At 57.5% G+C, this 18,505-nt stretch overlaps 7 protein-coding genes across 7 annotated transcripts; 3 read left to right on the forward strand and 4 right to left on the reverse strand.

Moving 5' to 3' along the window:
- Positions 1-481: 481 nt before the first annotated feature.
- SPSK_08160 (uncharacterized protein) lies at positions 482-805 on the reverse strand (the record flags this gene model as incomplete). Its single annotated transcript, XM_016734800.1, has 1 exon — positions 482-805. One exon carries the CDS (start codon positions 803-805, stop codon positions 482-484), a length of 324 nt encoding a protein of 107 aa, XP_016591567.1.
- A 1,495-nt stretch (positions 806-2,300) lies between these two features.
- Positions 2,301-5,303, reverse strand: SPSK_06985 (uncharacterized protein; the record flags this gene model as incomplete). The annotated part of the gene is made up of 1 exon (XM_016733655.1): positions 2,301-5,303. One exon carries the CDS (start codon positions 5,301-5,303, stop codon positions 2,301-2,303), a length of 3,003 nt encoding a protein of 1,000 aa, XP_016591568.1.
- Positions 5,304-5,839: 536 nt separating this feature from the next.
- On the reverse strand, positions 5,840-7,461 carry SPSK_07407 (uncharacterized protein; the record flags this gene model as incomplete). The annotated part of the gene is made up of 4 exons (XM_016734070.1): positions 5,840-5,884; positions 5,959-7,271; positions 7,340-7,360; positions 7,440-7,461. 4 exons carry the CDS (start codon positions 7,459-7,461, stop codon positions 5,840-5,842), a joined length of 1,401 nt encoding a protein of 466 aa, XP_016591569.1.
- Positions 7,462-9,420: 1,959 nt separating this feature from the next.
- Positions 9,421-10,386, forward strand: SPSK_11030 (uncharacterized protein; the record flags this gene model as incomplete). The annotated part of the gene is made up of 2 exons (XM_016737250.1): positions 9,421-9,910; positions 9,995-10,386. The coding sequence occupies 2 exons, from the start codon at positions 9,421-9,423 to the stop codon at positions 10,384-10,386; spliced, it is 882 nt and encodes a 293-aa protein (XP_016591570.1).
- Positions 10,387-11,527: 1,141 nt separating this feature from the next.
- Positions 11,528-13,837, forward strand: SPSK_07124 (peptide-N4-(N-acetyl-beta-D-glucosaminyl) asparaginase amidase N; the record flags this gene model as incomplete). Its single annotated transcript, XM_016733792.1, has 1 exon — positions 11,528-13,837. The coding sequence occupies one exon, from the start codon at positions 11,528-11,530 to the stop codon at positions 13,835-13,837; it is 2,310 nt and encodes a 769-aa protein (XP_016591571.1).
- Positions 13,838-14,059: 222 nt separating this feature from the next.
- On the reverse strand, positions 14,060-16,206 carry SPSK_07163 (uncharacterized protein; the record flags this gene model as incomplete). The annotated part of the gene is made up of 2 exons (XM_016733830.1): positions 14,060-14,448; positions 14,529-16,206. The coding sequence occupies 2 exons, from the start codon at positions 16,204-16,206 to the stop codon at positions 14,060-14,062; spliced, it is 2,067 nt and encodes a 688-aa protein (XP_016591572.1).
- A 1,076-nt stretch (positions 16,207-17,282) lies between these two features.
- Positions 17,283-18,330, forward strand: SPSK_07734 (uncharacterized protein; the record flags this gene model as incomplete). Its single annotated transcript, XM_016734391.1, has 2 exons — positions 17,283-18,172; positions 18,243-18,330. The coding sequence occupies 2 exons, from the start codon at positions 17,283-17,285 to the stop codon at positions 18,328-18,330; spliced, it is 978 nt and encodes a 325-aa protein (XP_016591573.1).
- Between the last annotated feature and the right edge of the window lie 175 nt (positions 18,331-18,505).

Raw genomic sequence — 18,505 nt, forward strand, 5'->3', positions numbered from 1 at the left:
GACACTGACCCGAAGACCGAACTGGAAAATGAATTAAGCGGGTCTAGTTTGGACGGTTCGTTGGTTGGTGCGGTCTGTATTCTGTACTTTGTATATTTGCAGTGCATTTTATTTTATTTTTAATTATATATTGTGCTTTCTTCTTTTCTTCTACCCCAAAATACAAGACGAAAATGTACATTTTATTTCTAGCCAGGACGACTTGGACGACCTGGACGACTTGCTCTTACGCAGTCGCAACAGGAGTCGTGTCGTTGGAATAAGGATAAACAATGAGGCCCAACACTAGTTTCGGAGGACGAATGCCTATTGTGGCCCTTGTGGTCACTAAGACGTCTTCGGGCCATTGTGACGGGGCACTTGCCCGCAATTGCCGGTAGGAATTTACTGATACGCCGTGATGGGGGGAAAAAGAGTTGTGTGTGGGGAAAATCGACCAGGGATCGTCGTGAGGGGAAAGGGTGGTCGAGAAGCAAGGAAATCAAGATGTGGCGTCCACCGTCCATGGTCCACCTTCCCAGCTTTTCCTAGCTGCTCTCCCTCCCTCGACTCTCTCCACGAAGGTCTCGTCCACTTGTCGAAACAGCGGATCGTGACAGTGTGGGGTTTGCTTTTGCTTTTGCTTTTGCTTTTGCTTTTGCTTTTGCTTTTGCTTTTGCTTTTGCTTTTGCTTTTGCTTTTGCTTTTGCTTTTGCTTTTGCTTTTGCTTTTGCTTTTGCTTTTGCTTCTGCTTTTGCTTCTGCTTCTGCTTCTTGCGAGAACTCGTAGGTGGATCTGGCCGAGGCTCATTTCGACGGGCGTACATCGAAGTGTACAAAGGCAAGACGGGAGTATTTCTGTACCTGCTCCAAGAAGTGCATCGCAAACGTAGGGAGGCTGCTTGCCGTGTCGCGATAGCTACACGACATTACCAGATGCGACGAGACAAACCGTCACACCTTGGAGAAAAGTCTCCAGCGCATGGCAGGTTTTGCTCCATACTTTGTACAATGTATGTGCCTCCCCATTCTTTGTCTCTTGGATGCCGATCCCACCGAGAAAGCCACCGACAGGTGCATGAACCATGAGAACCCATGCACCATGCACCCATAAACCAACCCCCAATGGAAACGAAACAATTCAATTGGCGACCCGGGTAAATGCAAACAAAAAAGGGACGAGGGGAGTGAGGAGACACAACCCTGTCAGCCTAGTTGAAGCTTGGCAGTTGGCTCCCTGGGAAAATTTAGCCACCATGGGCAAAAAACTGCCGGGAAGCCCCCTCGAGTCCCCCAAAAGAAACAATAATGCGAGCATTCCCGGGGTTTGTACAGTATGATGCTGCTCCGTCCTAAAAAATGGAGAATGGTCATCTTGCGGGAGGAACCACAGACCCAGCAGACTGCTGCTACTACATCGTAAACACAACATATACGACGGTACGACGGTAAGCGACGGCGCGGCGAGATGTTCGGAGAGAAATGCACCTGTGCACCCGTGCATCCGTCAATTGGTGAATCGAGCCAGGCACGCGGCCGGGGGGCGGTGGCCCAACGGACGAGAGTTCCCCAATCGAGCAAGGTGGAGGGCAATTTGTAAGTCGTCGACGTCGCCTACACTCCCGTTTGGAACGTAGAGCCGAGGACTGGAGCTTGTGGAGTACGGAGTACGACATACAAATTACAGCACATCAAATGTCAAAGTCGTACGCCTTGCCGTCATAACTGAGGCTGACGGAAAATGGCACCGCAGCATCAATGTTCCCACCGCTGGATGTGTGCGTTGTTTTTGATTTTGTTCTTGTGTTGCTGTTGTGTTGCTTGTGTTGAGGATGAAATGTTAAACCACGAGGACGACAATAGACAAAAGACACAGGAGACGGAGACAAATGAACTACCGTTCTCACATGCCGGTCGCGCCGATTGTAACCCAAGACTCGAGTGAAGCATTCACGACATCCAAGCATGACGGGCAATAGCCTGCTTTCCTATTTAGGTATCCCTTGAACTTACTAGCCCAGCGTGGTCACTCGTCCAGATGAACAATTGAGAACCAATTTGGAGTTAAGATAAGCTGCCTACTCAGGACGTCGTGTCGTCGTATCGTCGTGTCGTAACAAGAATAAAGTTTGGGGTAGCAATAGACAACCGCTCGCTTAAAGGCCGCCGGGATATGACATGCTCGATAACGCTCATCTCTTCTTCCTATGAAGGAAAGTGTAAAAATGCTTGAAACACACAGACCTATGCATGCATTGTACCCGAAAATAAACAGTGCTGCGGTGCACCAAATGAACCCTAGAAACCGGACTGCATCGCCTTTCACATTTTGGTATTCATCAACGGCATGGCCCACGTGGGAGCCGCCAGCGTGTTGGGATAGTATTGTCCATACAGGTGTAAGGGTTGCATGGACTGGATGCCCTGCATGGCTGATCCTGGCTGCCCTTGTTGATACTGCTGCTGATCCTGTTGCGTTTGATGAATTTTTTGCATGTGCTGCTGGTGCATCTCGTGCATTTGTTGCATCTGTTGCATCTGCACCTGGTGAAGCTGCATGTGGCGAAGCTGTTGAGCTGGCTGCGCTGGTTGAGCTGACTGCACAGATGGCAATTGCTGTGCCTGCGGTTGCACCTGGGGATGGACCTGGATATGAGCTGCGGGTTGCTTCTGGCTCTGTTGATGTTGCTCCCACAGCATTTGAGGTGAATTTACCCATGGACAGCTGCCGCCTGCTTTTGCTTTTGGTCCCCTTACCTGTCTATTCTGCCTTCCCCAACGCAGCTCTTGGCGTCTCTTGGACAGAGTGGCATAGTTGGGAATCGTCGCCTTGAGCAGTTCAATGTGCTCCTCGATTTTTTGCTGATCGGCCGCTGCAAGCGGTACAAATGGGGAGCGGCGCCGGCTGCTGCTTGGCCGTTTCGACATGGGCCACCCAGGTACGGAAATGGGAGCGGAATACGGGGGCCTGGAGTTGTGGTCCTGCGGTAGAGGTGGTATGGCCGGCATAGACACTGGGACAGGCGGGACAAGCGAAGCTGGAGCAGGTAGCGGACCTTGCGGCGGATGCAGCCGCCACGCAAGCGGCATGGGCACCGTGCCTGGCACGATTCCTGGTACCATTCCCGGCTCCATTCCCGGTACCATGGTATGCTTATTTGGATTGTTGGAAAAGGCATAGGGCACGTATGAAGGCTGAAAGGGGGCCTTTCTTGGGTCCAATGCACTATCACAGCGGCTGGACGGGACAGGAGCAGAGGAGTGGGGTGGATTGCTCGCCAGGTTGGGTCTCGGCGGCAAAGGAGGAGGCTTGTCTTTGCGGTTTGGCTGCCCAATCTGGCTCTCGTTTTGTTTTCCTGTCGTTGAGCTTGCTTCGCCGGACACCTGGTAGTTGATATGAACTGAGCCATGTTCAACTGCTCCACGTTGTCTACACTCCCGGACGGGCATCTTTGCGTCATTGCAATTGGAGGTCCTACCCACGTTTGAGTTTGCGTCCTTAACGTCATCTCCCGACTGTTGTGATTGCTCAGACAGCTTCTGTTGCAGACGGTTGACAAGGGCATCAAAGCGGTGCCGATCACCGGCTAGCCTCTTGTTCCCGTCGACAGACGGTTCGGCTCGACTTGGGGGCGGAGCACGGTAAGGCGCATTGGGGCCACTTTCGTTGATGCTTATCGAGGACGGCGCAGTCTGGGTACCAGTGGTCGTCGACGAACTATGTCTCTGAGTCGAGCGTGTTGATGCGCTTGTCCTCTCGCAGTGCGGGTGGCCGGCCCTGGCACACGTGCCGGTTGTTCCGTTGGTTGACGTCGACCTGCTCGACCGATTCGTCACTGCCACTTGCGCCACTCCGGCATGCTCCTGTTTCCGCCATGTTTTCTCCAACTTCCCGAACAGAACGTCCTTGGACGTCTTGCCTCGCAGCACCTCGGACTTCGTAAAGGGCGTGATAGAAAACAGGAACCGGGGGTCTGCATTGGGACGGACATACCGGCCGACGCTGTCGATCGAGCCGATCACATGACCCTTCTTACTGACTTCCACGATCTGCAGAGGAACCCCCTTGCGGACCAACTGTGTGTTCAGCGTCGAGGTTTCGATAGGCCCTTTGAACAAGGACGAGTACGATGGAAGCCTGTGCTCTTGCAGGAATTCGAAATCGAAACTGTTGCTGTCGGTCCACGTTTTGGGGTGCGCAAAGTTGGTCAACTGGACCTTGTTCATATTGGTATGAATTTCCATCTGTCTGGACTCGGCCCCGGCGATCATGTGCAACGGAAGCCGGGCACAATGAGAAAGCGAAAAGCTACCGTCTGTGCCCTTTGCATATTCAAGGTCGTCTGTGTCACCGTCTGCGTCTTGTCTGGGCGACGAAGTGACCTTTGGTCGGAGGTTGACATAGAGAGGCAGGCGTGATTGTGACGGAAATTCAAACGGCCCGATTTGCTTGTGGCCAGCGAACAATTCAAGAATCATAGCTGCCACTGTACGGCCCTTCTCGCCGGCCTCGGGTGTCAGGTTCTTGCGAACAAGCCCCTGCAGCACCGGTGGTAATGACTGGATATCTGGGTGTTCGTCCAATGGGTTTCGAGCATGAGGAAGACCTAGAGGAGCATCCGCATGCGGCGGACCGTGCATGATATTGAAGAGTGGCAGGCGCGAAAACGACGTAAAAGAAAAGTCCAGGTGTTGGTCTTCCTCGGATGGATCATCACTCAGCTGGGTTGCAGACTTGTCGTCGTCGGTGATACCATAGTCGGGAGCAAAGAATTTGGGCAGGCTAGATACGTTTCGAAGGGAAGACTCTCTATCTGTTGTAACTCCTTGTCCGAACTCTAGTGGAAAAGTCCGCATAGGTTCTGGCTGACGGGTCTCTGGGCGGGTTGAGGGGGCCGCACTGGAGACGTTTGAGACATCATGCTCGGCCACCACGCGCGCCTTGAGGTTGGGCAATGCATCCACGCCATAGGTTGCTCCCGGGCGCCTCCTCCGGAGCGAACCGAGATCGCTTGCGTTTGGTATGGCGTTGGATTTGCCCTTCATTTCTGTGGCCTTGGGAGGCTGTTCGGCCATTGAGTCCGCTGAGCTCGACGACTTCTCCGTGACCGTCGACACATGCGGACGCCAGTTCTCAATGGTAGCGCCGTCGATCGGCAGTCCTTTGTGTTTCGTGGCTGGAGAGTTCTCGCGGCTCGGCCGCTTCTCTGTTTTCTTGTCAGACGGCAACGTTCGGTCGTCGATCGATGTATCGGCGACAGAGCAGTTGTCTGTGTGGACCAGTGCGAGAGCCGGGATGCGCTCGCCGGTGCTGGAGGTTCTCATTGCGGGTGTCGGTGGGTGGTTGTCGGCCGTAGATACTTGGTTTGCCGAGAGTTGTTCACTGTGAACCGCCCAGCTGAGAAAAACGTTAGGAATCAAAATGAAGAAAAAGAAATCAAAGAGGGCGCTTTCATAGAAAAAAGAGTATTTGTCGTATTCTGCGGTCGTACTGCAATAAGAAAAGCATGACCAGTGGCAGCCTACATTCTGGGACAACATGCCACCGCATCCTTGCACCACAATACGATGTGCACATAACCAAAACAAAAAAAACAAACTGCAACCAAAATAATCGTAATGTAGTGACGGAAGGAGGTCGCTGAAAAAGGAAATAAAAAATAGGAAAGTGCGATGAAAACAGACACCAAGAAAGACACTGGAGGATATATGAGGAAAAAACAACAACGGAGAGGCAACGGCGAAGCTACAGTTGCCAACCTGAAAGTCATTTTGATCCGCTTGCCCAAAAAAGCAACAAAATGGTCCAAATTGAAATGGAAGCCACAAGCCCACGTGAGTCGTAGTTGGCTGCTCTTTCCTTACACCTGCATCGTTTGGCCGGACATGAAGGCACTGAATGCTCTCTGCACAACGTTAGTATGGCATTGTAGATGGCCAAGGCCCCTAAGGCCCCTCTCGCAACCGGAGGATGACGTACCGCATTCCGCGTCTGGATGTAGACCGTGCCGGGCCCCGTAAACTTGCACACCAGGCCCTCGGCGGACGCAAGGCCCGAAATGATGCCGCCCGAGGCCACGCGCTCCAGAATGTACTTTGTGTTCCAGGCCACCAGGTGCCCGTTGTCCACAATGTACTTTTCGCCCTCGACGAGGTCCTTCTTGATGATGGCGCCGAAGCTCGAGATCCATAGCAGACCAATGCCGCGGATCTTGTACACCCAGAGGCCCTCGCCCGAGAACATGGCCTTGCCGAGGCCCTGGCGCTTGTACTCCTTGACCACGCCCTGCGTGCACGCCAGGAAGCCGTCGTGGCCGACGGACCACGCGCCCTCGCCCGTCAGGCGGATGCTCGTAATGTCGCCGAGCATGGGCGGGCCCAGCAGCAGCTCGCCGGGCCCTGTGAACAGGGACGAGCTGATTTCGCCGCCCGCCACGAGCTTCTTCATGCTGAACTTGAAGGCGCCCTTGAGCGTGATGGACGGCGACATGCCAATCATGACGCCCGGCTTGGCCGTCAGCGGGCAGCCAATGGCCAGCTGGATGGTCAGGATCGTGTTGCTGTCGCGGTGGCTGATGCGGTAGCTGCCGCCGTTGAAGGTGCCGACATCGTCGACGACGGCCGTCACGCCCGTGAACATGCCCGGCGCGGGCGCGCCGGCGATCTGGCCAATGGCACCGCCTTGGTCGTGCAGGCGGCCGTAATCGTCGCCGTCCTCGTCGTCGTCGTCGCCCTCCTCGTGGTCGGCCTTGCCGGTGTAGCCAAAGCTATTGCCCACAGCAGCACCACCCGACTTGCCCTTCTCCGCCGGGTAGTCGGCACCAGTCTCACTGTTGCCGCCGCTGTCACCGTAGGTAGGCGGTGGCGCGAAAGTGGCCACCGCCTGCTGGTGCGGCTGGGTCTGGGACACTTGCGAGGAGGAGTACGAGGCGCGGGACGAGAAGGACGGCGTGCGGTCGTGAATGGGCACCGCCTGTTGCTTCTGCTGCTGCTGCGGCTGCGGCGTCTGCGTTTGGGGCTGTGCCTGCTGCTGATTCGGCGGCGGTGGGTAGCGTTGCTGTGCTGGTGCTGCCTGGGAAGGCGAAGCTTGCTGCTGCTGGGGAGGAGGAGGGTACGACGATTTGTGAGACGGCGCGGGTGAGCCAGCAGCAGCAGTCTGGCCAGGCGGCGGCGGGAAGGCGGTGGCTTGCCGGGGCGACAACGGGTGCGACTGCAGACCGCCGTACGAGAAGTTGGTGCGAGTGGCTGGCGGCGACTGGGGCGGCGGTGGGTAGCTTCTCTGGGTGGCAGGTGCTGGGAGGGTCAGTGTGTGTTCTGCACTGGCAAGGGGTCGCTGTTTCCTCGTTGATGGTCTCTCTTACCTGCTGCCGCTGCTGGCGGGGCTGTTGGGAGATGGTCAGTATGGACGATCGCAGTTTCCGCAGGAGCTCGGGAATGGTGAGGGCAGAAATGAAAACGTACGAGGATAGTATTGGCTGGTCATTTTGAAAGTTGTCTGGCAAAGAAGACGCGATTCACCGGTCGTTCTTGCTGCGTCACTTCTGTGTATATGGCGTCAGCAACAGTGTTCCTCGTCGAGTACGGAAGGCTCGACGCTTTGGTGTGCCCCGCGCAATTACCTTGTGATTGTAACTGCAGCTAACAGGAAAGCACGATTCACCTTGGGAAAGTGCGATGAGTCCGTCAGGCAGTTGTTATCGGACGATTGGGTTGTGTCACAAAAGGAAAGAGTAAATGGGCCGTTCACGATCCGCGACAAGTTACAAAAACAGAAAGAGAGATCAGGAACAGAAGAAGGAAAGAGCGAGCAGCAGCTTCATAAGAAGAGTAAGAAAAGACAAGGATAGGGTGGTACTGCAGCTGGCATCTCCAGCCGTTCCTTCCCTGCATACTCATATGTCAACCAACGTTCACGCAGCGCACGACGACACACCTCCAACAGACGCCCGCCGTCCGTTCTCCCGTTGGCTGTGTCTAATTTGGGAAACAGATTGGCCATTTGGCCCCCAGTCTTTCTTTACCCAAGGATCCAATGGTAGCCCGCATGGTGACGGGATGCTTGCGGTACTGTGCACGACGAGGACACGACAAGGCCAGAAAAGAAGGGTCGAGCGCCCTGCTTTCGCAACATGTCCCAAAAGACGGCAGCTCCACGGTACCCGCCGACTTACAAGCAGGGGATCGAGGCGAAATGGCGGGCGCTTAAAAAGGAGGGGTGCCCTCACTTGGCAGGCAGCATGCGTACTGATTGGCCAGAGCTCGGATCAGTTTGTGCTCAGCTAGTGATGTTTTGGGAGTGGGCTCTAGGCGCCTTGGGTTGGCGCCGAGGCGCTTTCAGGCGTTGGTGGTGCTGCCCATAATTTGGAGCTGCCACACTGTTTTGGTCGAGACAGCGAAGCAGGTGTTTTAGGCTCTATTTTTGATAAATAAATAGATAGACTGACGACGACACGACAGGCAAGACAAGATGTAACATGTTTTGAAGTAATCTGTTTTTGAGATACACCTGGATGCACTTGAATGCATTGAGAATTATTACGACGTATGGAAAGGCTAGTAAACGTTGGTCAGCGACTCGCCGCAGCGCAAAAGTGACTGTTTTGTTTCTGAGCACGACGATTGACGTATCGTAACTATATTTCGCGTTTTCTTTGCTTTCCTTCGTTTCCCTGCCTGCTCGTCCCGTCCCGTCCGGTTCTCGTGGCTGGACTCGTGACGTTGTTGCTACGTTGCCGGAGTTGTCCGACGGACACGGAGCGGACATCTCTACTCCCCGACACTTCATAGTAAGATGCGTAAGATTCCTACAGCGACTCCTAGCGGGACAATCACTTCCTTGTAGCAGTTTGAGCCAATCATAGTGCGGTCTCTGGTCGTCTGCACGCTGTGCCTTGTCTTTGGTGAGTGAGCGTGCTGTCTCACCTTTGCTCTGCTTAACACCGATGACCCAACAGAGGTGGCGCTGTGGCCTGGCCCTACGACAGTCCTGCTCAATGACGCAGGGCCAGGCCGCCTTGGGAGCTTCCAGAACTTCGTTGGTGCCGCGCAGGCAAATTTTTTTGAGGCCATTACCGGAGAAAAGCCACGATTTTCTCGGGCTTTAGGAAACACGGAATTCACCATTGCTTGCTCTTTTCGTTTTCGTATCCGACCGCACGCTCCCGACATCTGACATAACTATACGGCATTCGTTTGTTTCGTCCGCGAATTTACCAGACACCCAATTCCTCAACGACTCTCTCCAACGACATTCCATTCTGAAGCTCATCACGACACGAGACCCCACGAAAATTGCCGAACAAGCGAGTCTGCATACAGCTCTCGCGACATCGACGGTACCGTGCAACGCAGACGACAATCTTGGCGACGCTGGAGCTACTGCTTCTCATAACAATCGAAAACCTACCTACCTGCGAAATACAGCCACACGCCTTGCATCGCTATGCTGCGTCGTTCGGTGCGCGCCTTGGAGGTGCTCCTGGAGCAGCAGTCGGCCCAGCCGGCCATGCTGCTGCTGCAGCAGCGCGGCGGTGCGGCAGCCGCCCGGAACGGCGTGGCACAGGCTGGCAAGCAGGTCTGGCGGCGGCCAGCTACGCGGAGCATTGCCAGCGCGACGCCAAAGGTACCGACGACCTCCGCCACGCAACAATTCCGTTCCTCCACATTCTTCACCCGCGCCTCGCCACGGCGGACATTCCACTCGTCGCGGACACGGCGGTCACACGACGGCGCAAAGGGTGGCGCGGGAGACGCAGCCGGGCCCAAGTCGGGGCCCGGCGCCGCGCCCGCTGAGAAGCTCACACTGAGCCAGCGCTTCAAGAAGCTGTCCCGCGAGTACGGCTGGACCGCTGTCGGCGTCTACTTTGGCCTGTCCCTGCTCGACTTTCCCTTTTGCTTCCTCCTTGTGCGGACGCTTGGAACGGATCGAATTGGTGCGTGATCTGCCTGACAAGCTGTTTTTTTTTTTNNTTTTTTTTTTTTTCGTTTTATCTTCGTACCTAACCTCTTCCTCGCAGCCGCCGCCGAAGAATACGTCGTCGGCCACGTCAAGGTACTGATCCCCGAGAGTGTCAAGGAGCGCTGGCGCAGGTACCGCGCGGCCCTCAAAGAGGCCCAGCGCGAGAGCGGCGTCACGGCCGCCCAGGATGCGATTGTGGATGCGGCCAAGGACGTGGTCACCCACGACAAGGACGGCCAGGAAGTCGCCGCGGGCGACGGCTGGGGTGTCAAGGAGGCCGACCGGCGCAACAAGCACGAAGCCAGCCTCGCCACGCAGCTGGCCCTGGCCTACGCCATCCACAAGAGCTTTATTTTCGTGCGCGTGCCCCTGACGGCGGCCGTGACCCCCCAGGTGGTCAAGGTGCTGCGCTCGTGGGGCTGGAAGATTGGCAAGGCGAAGCCGACCTAGGCCAACCCAGCAACGCCAACGATGTGTACGCTCTGGCGACGACGATTCACGTACTAGACGGACTGAGCTATGCGCTCTGAAGGAACAGCATATATACAGGTCGGGCGGACGGGGACATGTTGCATCATTATAGATTTTCGGCGAGGAAAGTAGGTGCTTTGTACGATTTGGTTTGCCGTTGGGCTGGTCTCTTCTCTTTTTGCTGTTGCATGGTTATGCTTTCGTTTGTTATTTGCTTTTTCTGGAGTCATTCCCATGAATTGGCACACATCCACTCTTACAACGGTCATTTGGCGTTCTTAACCTCCCGCATCTTTTTCCAATCTGGCATCTACTATGTGCTGACATATAGCCATCTCAAATACAGTCTGGAATTTTGGCAAACACCCGTTGACTTTGTTGGCTAATAGCCTTTCTCTCAGACTGAACGTTTTGATGCCAGCATAGACGCTCACTGATATGCCCTACATGGGGAACGGAAGCGGCCGACAAAGGCATCCGTCTGCGCACGTGCCACCTCAGTGGCTGCTACGCGCTTGCAGTGTGGTTCCTGAATTGATTCGCGCCTGCCCTTTCTGGGCTCACGTCCGCTTGTTCTTTCCATTCCAGCCTCGTCGACAACCTTCCCGGTCTGGCATTGGCACTGGAAGGTGTCGCACGCCGACGGCAAGATTTCTTTTATTTTGAAGCGTTCTGCCAGCATCATCACCGACTCCGTACACTCCTTTTTTGTGATCGCCCCCAACTCCTAGGTGTCAATAAGGACTTCAGACGGAACGCCGCTGTGCCGACTTCAGCCGCGTGCTCCCTACCTTGTTTACGAGGCACTGGTCCCGTGTTTTCCATTGGTTCGACCGCCATCAGCTTTATTATCACTGCACAGAATATTGCCTTTATCCAGCGTCGTTTCGAAAACTGGCCGGACCAGGCCGCTGGAGCTGCGGCCTGACAATCGCGCGATTGTGCTCCTCATTGCGCTGTGTCGATCCCATTTCCCGTGCTGTTGATTGCATTCACATGTCCCGCACCTCCTATCGTACTCGTCCGTCGCCTTTGCTCTCGTCATACTTCATTCTCTCTTGGCGGTTTCTTTCCATAGGATTTACCACTACCCCGTTTGCCTCACTTCAACCGACCAACAATGGACGAAGCCGGCGCACCGCTTCTCGAAAAGGACCACTGGTCCGCCGTGGACCCTGAGACCACCACACCCAGGACATCAAAATATGTCCGACGGCCAACCGTGTGGCTGCGCGTTGCATCCATCTTGTTGCCCGTGGTCTTAACCCTCGCTGTCGTCCTCGCCCTCGCACCACACCTCCGCCCATGCTTGCCATCGGCTGCCTTCAAGCGGCCACAGATTAATGTCGCTGGGCATACAGCGCCCGTGGGCCCGATCTCTGTTAGCAAGCGTGCCGGGGGAGACTCTAGTCCAACGACATCATCGTCCACCTCAACACCAGTCGCCACCGTGCTGGACTGTTTCCAGGTGGCACCGCCAGTCCTCACACCCGATGGGCCCGCAACAGAGCGCTCGTCCGGACCGTCCTCGGCATCCGGTGCCGTTACGGTGACGCTTATGGAGCACGTCTTTGGCAACAGCTACAACGCACCCTTTGTCGGCAGCTATGTGCCTCCTGCCACCCCGTTCAACCGCGTCGTTATGAACTTCACGGCGGTGTCGGCCGGCCGCCAGTTTGACCGTCTCGCCCTCATGTACCTCAACGACACCGAGGTCTGGCGCACCAGCACGGCGGAGCCGGTTAAGGCGCCAGGCATCCGCTGGGTCTATTTGAAGGACACGACGGCCTATCTGGCTCTCTGGCGCACGCCGCAAAAGATCATCTTCGACCTGGGCAATTTGCAGAACGATGTCTACACGGCGTCCTTTAACGTGACCCTGACGGCCACGTTCTTCCAGTCGGACGTCGGCGACCGCCTGGATGCTGCGCCGCCCAGTGATGCAGTGATTCCCATTTCCAAGCGCCAGAGCGACGTCAACGGCGTCAGCCAGTTTACACTGCCCGCCGATGTGGCCACCAACACCATTACCGACTTCCCACGCAACGCGCGCCGCGCCGTGTTCTCCGTGTCGGCCAACGGACAGGCCAACGAGGAGTTTTGGTGGAGCAACGTGCTGCAGTCCGATACGCTGACATTCAACGCGACGGGCGCGGGTGTGTTTCCTGGGTTCAGTCCCTTCCGCGAGGTCCAGGTGCTGATTGATGGCCAGCTGGCCGGCGTGCAGTGGCCGTTTCCCGTGGTGTTTACGGGCGGCGTTGTGCCCAGCCTGCACCGCCCCATCGTGGGCGCCGACGTGTTTGATCTGCGCGAGCACGAGATTGACATTTCGCCGTGGCTGCCGGTGCTGTGCGACGGACAGCCGCATACGTTCAGCATCCTCGTGGCCGGACTCGACGACGACGGTCAGCCGTCGGGCGTGGCCAGCCTCACCAAGCAGGTGGCCGCCAGCTGGTATGTGACGGGCAAGATCTTTGTGTGGCTCGACGACAACGACGGCGACGACAGCAGCGCGCTGGTCACGACGGGCACGCCACCCGTCGTCCACGACGCGGGCGTGGCGATCAGCGTGACGCAGCACCTGCGGCAAAACGCGACGGGCGCCAACCAGACGCTGACGTACAGCGTGTCGGTGGCGCGCTCGTTCAGTGTGCAGGGCACGTTGAGGACGGGCGCCAAGGGGCCTCGCGCCGTGTCGTGGTCACAGTCGCTCTCGTACGCCAACGAGGGCGTGCTGACCGACTTTGGCAACAACCAGATCAACAACTTTACGCTGAGCGGGAGCGACAAGGCCAGCGGCGACGGCGATGCGGCCTCAAAGTACAGCTACAGCACCAGCTATGCCTACCCTACGTTCTGCAACACGACGACGAACATTTCGCCCCAGGGCAATCTGACGCTGTGGGCGCTGCTGGACCAGGGACTGCAGCTCGAGGTGGCCGGCGCCGGCGTGTTCTCCACGGGCCTGGAAGCGTTTGCCGGCGCTGCACCGAACCGCTTCGCGTCGTCGCGCCTCAGCACGCGCGCCGTCGGCACCGCCTCGTTTTTCCAGACGGGCGACGGCAAGAACAGCAGTGGCTTCGGCTCGACGACCCAGTACTTGCATTTTGGCGGCGTCAGCGCGGCGGGTGTGCTGAGCGCCACGGGGCCGGACGTGGAGCTGTACATGCGCAATGTGACGGCCGTGAACCAGACGATTGTCCACGACTCTGAAACCGCATTGGTGCCACTCGCTGCCGGCGCCGCGACAAAGGACACAGGAACGGGGACGGCGGCGCCGGCGTCGCTCGCCCAACCTGCCTACCAGTATGCACAGGCGCCGCTGCACGGCGGGACAGGCACGCGCGTGTTTATGGGCCGCGGCGGTCCGAACCCGGCGGCGGCCGATGACCGCTTGGCAGACAGCCAGGCGCCGTTGTGGGCACGGTAGTCTGGGCCCGTCCGATGCCCTAAGTACGATTACGAAGAGATGACCTTTATTTTTTTGAGTATTACAATTTTGAATAGCAATCTATTTTGGACCACGACAATTGATATCATAGCTGTCTCTAATGGGTGCCAAAGCGGATGTGTCTGTATCTCTGGATGGACGAGTTGCATAGAGTCGCCTGTTGCTGCTGGCTGACTGCGTTTGGCAGTCGAGCGCCACGGCCTATGATTGTGCGCGGAGAAGAAGAGATGGCGCCGAGGAGGACGCCGACGACATGGAAAGCGCTAGAGGTGCTACAGGTTCTCCGCAGTCGCATTTGCCCACAACGCTCGTCTTGTCGTTGCCGACCGTTTCGGCTGTGCTGCTCGACGTTTGTCGGCAGATAGCACTGCTGGCACTGCGGCGTCTGTTGTGGACGCTGTTGGCGTTGGCCCGGTCGGGCGAGGATCCCCTGGCTTGTGCTGCTGCTGCTGCTGCTGCTGCTGCTGCTGCCCCAGTCTCGTCCTCGTCCTCCTCTGCCGCCGAGTCCACCGACGACGTCGAACCCACCTGCCGGATGGCAAAGTCCAGCGGCAGTCGGCTCCCCAAGCCTGCCTCGATGCCGACTAACGCTGTTAGTATGGATGTGTATATTTTTCAACAAGAAAAGCAAAATAGGGAGGGGGGATCCAAGGGCCCAAGGCAAACGTACAGATCAACAAGAAGCCAAAATCGACGGCAACGGGGCCCCAGGTGGCAATCGCCAGCACCTGCCCAATGGCCCACTTGTTTTCCATGTCCAGCCCGTCCGCCACGTCGACGATGCTGTGCCGCAGCTCCGTGAGGTACAGCAGGAGCATCCACATGATGAGGCACGCCAGCCAGGCCACGATGTGCCGCCAGACGGGGCGGCCAATGCGGGCCAGCAGGCTTTTCTGGTCGTCGCCAGCGGGTCGCCCGATTTTGGTTTCCTTTTCCTCGCCTGCGGCTCGCGCGATTTTGGTTTCCTTTTCCTCGCCTACGGCTCGCCCGTCTTTGGATTCCATTTCCTCGCTTGCGGCTTGCTTCTCAAGTCTCCCGCCCTCATCGGATCGCCCTCGTCCTCGCGCGGCACGCCACGGTCGCCACGGCCGCCACCCTGTCAGCACATACACACCCAGCGTCATCGCCAGCCACAACACGAGCACCCCAATCACCAAGTACTTCAACGCCTCCAGCGCCTGCCAGTACGCCAGCCCTCCCCGCTGGTCGCACGCATAAAGCACGGCCGCAAAGTTGTCGTCGGAGTCGGCGACGCGGCCCTGGTACGCGAAGTCGAGCTCGCTGGGGGGGTCGAGAAAGACGACGGCGGCGGCCAGGGCCCACAGGACGACCAGGACGGCACGGCGCAGCCACGTGCGGCGGCCTTTGCGGTGGTGGTGGTGGTGGTGGTGGTGGAGACGGGGCCACTCGTCTTCCTGCGGAAGGAGAGCGTAGAGCACAACGGGAGGGAACACGGCGAAGAGGCCCACCAGGAGCCCCAGTGCCGAGTCGTACAGGGCGTGTCCGCTGGGAACGTTTTGGGAATTGACCGGGTGCCGGCGCCGCTCGTTGGTGTGGAAGGCTTCCACGACGAGGGCGGCGACGAGGATGGCGATGGCGAGCACGCCGGCGGCCATGAGAAATCCGTCCAAACTGCCGCGGAGGGCGTCGAAGCACCGGTGGCCGGCGCGGGCCAGTCGTCCGCGTTCTCGTCCTCGTCCTTGTCCTCGTGGATTTTGCGTCACCTTGCTCTGCTCGACGGCGAGGGCCCCTGCACAGCGTCGTCGTCGTCCTTGTCGCTGCTCGCGCACAAAGCGCTTGATCCGCCACGCGGTAAACACCAACAGGTACAGCGTCGTGAGCGACGCCTCAATGTAGTACGAAATCACGACGCCGATGCCCGCCAGGTCCGCGTTGCCGGTGAAGGCAATCGCCTTGCAAACTCGCGCTGGCATTTGTCGGCCGGCGCCCAAATCACATTGTCGACAAAGGCCGGGTCGACGCTCCACTGCCCGCTGGTGGCGTTGTAGGTGTGGAACAGGTGGCTCGTGAGCCACTGCGTGACGACGCCAAAGTACGCCGTGCCCGCCGGCGAGTCGACCGTCTGCGTCCAGTTGCCGCCGCTGCCGCCCACGGTCGCGTTGAAGATCCAGCCCGGCGGCAGGGCGTTTACTGACGAGCAGAATGGTGAGCGGGATGCTGCCGCCCAGCGCCTCGGCCGGGTTCCACGGGTTGGGCGCGATGAACGCGGCGAGCCACTGGCCGTAGGCGGAGCAGTTGCGGGCAAAGTCGAGCTGGGACCAGTCGGGGATGGCAGCGGCGCCGGGGTTGGCAGCGCCAGAGCTCGCCGTGGCCGTGGACGTGGCCATGGCCGTCAGTGATCGATCAGTGGGGGGCGTGATGCAACCTGTGACCGTTGGCTGTGGTTTCGTCTTTCAGATGCTGTGGGTGCATTTCGTCGTGACACGACATCGACACCACATTGGGAATTTATTACGGACGACGACGATCGACCCACGCATTCTGTCTGCTCGTGCCCTTGGCCTCTTTCAGTCAAGTTTACGGAATCCATTCTCTTTCATCGTCGACGCTAGAACCAACTGGCCTTGTGGCTTTGAGCAATGCGAGTTCTTTCACCAAAAACGGACTGCCACTAAACCAACCGTCGGGCACAGGTGGGTTTGACTCAGCCACTAACAAGAACCAAGGGAGGTAAATGTTGGCATGTAGAATATGCTCACAAGATGTTGGCGACAAAAGGGGAGTTTGAACGACCGCGGTTGATAGTCACGTGGCCTGACTTACACCGTCTCGGGCGTCATACGTACTGTCTGGCGCAGCTATGGTACGATAATAAATCTCATCAGCCAAATATCGGGTCCGTGTTCTTCTGGTTTCCCCAGATGGACGACTTGTTTTCATCTTTGTCGGCTCATGAGTGGTTCACGTTGGTTCCTATCAGGAAAGCAAATATACAATGTATGTTGCTTTTAAGGTGGCTTGTTCGACACACCGGGGAAATGCAGCAATTATTCGTAAATTATGTGAAATTACATTGCGTCTAAGTATTATTTCCAGGATAACTCTTTTTGAAACAGATGGACACAAGCAGAACACCAGGAAGATGACATCACCAAACCCAGGTCAGGGATCTGTGCGCGACAGAACGGCACCCAACTGAGACGGCTGAGACGGACATCGTCTCATATACTTTAGAATGGTGCACGTAGGAGCTTGAATGGAAGTAAAGCCGAAAAAAAGAAAAGAAAAAAAAGAAAAGAAAGAAAAAGAAAAAGAAAGAAAAAAAAAAATTGACTTTTCAAATTCTGTTTACCAAATCTTCCGTGTTTATGTTCGTCTTGGCGGTCTTGACAGACAGGTCGCTGGTGACCCCATATTCAACATCGATACCACACATCACACGAAATCGCGACCAACACCAACGATGGGCACCCAGAGCAAGCGCCAGGTGCGCGCCGCCCTGGCATTTGTGGCGCGGCCGCTGTTGTTTGCCATTGCACTGACAGTTGTGGTACGGGTTCTGTTTGGCGGAAGCACGTCGCGGTCGACATCAGCAAAACACGGGCCGCAAAAGGGCCGCCAGCACGGCCTCGGCGGCGACGCACCAAGCAGCCACCCCGACCTGCATCGCAGCGACCACAGCAAAGAACAGGAACACCGGACGACGACCGCGCTCGTCGTCGCCTCCAGCAGCCAGATGGTGGCCAGCGGCGAGACCGCCTGGCTGGCGGACGTGCCGGCGGCCTGGCAGCCCGTGTTCCACTACGTCACGGACGCGCCGCTGTCGCCGCAGCTGGCCGTCCCCGTGCACAAGGGCCGCGAGGCCATGGCCTACCTGACGTACATTGTCGACCACTACGACACGCTGGCCGACGTCGTCGTCTTCCACCACGGCCACCGCCGCGGCTGGCACCAGGCAATGGACGCGGCCGACGAGGTGCGCCGGCTGCGGACGGCGTACGTCGCCCGGCGCGGCTACGCGTCGCTGCGCTGCCTGCCCGGCTGCGAAAACGTCATCGTGCTGGCCGACTACGCCGTCGACCAGGCGCAGCTGCACCGGCACGCGCGCGACGTGCAGCTCACCACGCTGCTCGACGACTTTCTCGACAAGGACGCCGGCGAGCGCGTGCCCGTGCGGCTGGCCGCGCCCTGCTGCGCGCAGTTTGCCGCCAGCAAGACGGCCATCCGCCGCCGCAGCCGCGCGTGGTGGGCGTCGCTGCGGCAGTGGCTCATCTCGACGCCGCTGGCCGACGCCGACAGCGGACGCCTGCTAGAGCACACCTGGCACGTGTGGCTGGGCAACGAGTCGTACCAGTACGTTGGCGAGATCCCCCCCTCCTCCACACACGGCGTACCTTCTTTGCTTTCTTCGCTAACGTGCCAGCTGCCCACAATACGAAGCTTGCCAGTGCCATACGTACGGCATTGGAGCCGACTGCGAGGCCTACTATGCGCTCGAGGAGGCGATGTAACTTGACGGAGCCGGGATCATGATGATCAGCCGTCTTGTTCTGTTTTGTATCTGTGTTTCGTGCCTCTGCATTGCGTACGGCGTTTGGCGTTTCTGGCCTTTTGTTGTTTAGATGTAAATGATTCTAAATATATGATCGTCTTGGAGAAGTGTCAAACAGGACAACATGGGCATCG

The sequence above is a fragment of the Sporothrix schenckii genome (genome assembly GCF_000961545.1).
Source record: "Sporothrix schenckii 1099-18 chromosome Unknown Cont41, whole genome shotgun sequence".
NCBI classification, from domain to species: domain Eukaryota; kingdom Fungi; phylum Ascomycota; class Sordariomycetes; order Ophiostomatales; family Ophiostomataceae; genus Sporothrix; species Sporothrix schenckii.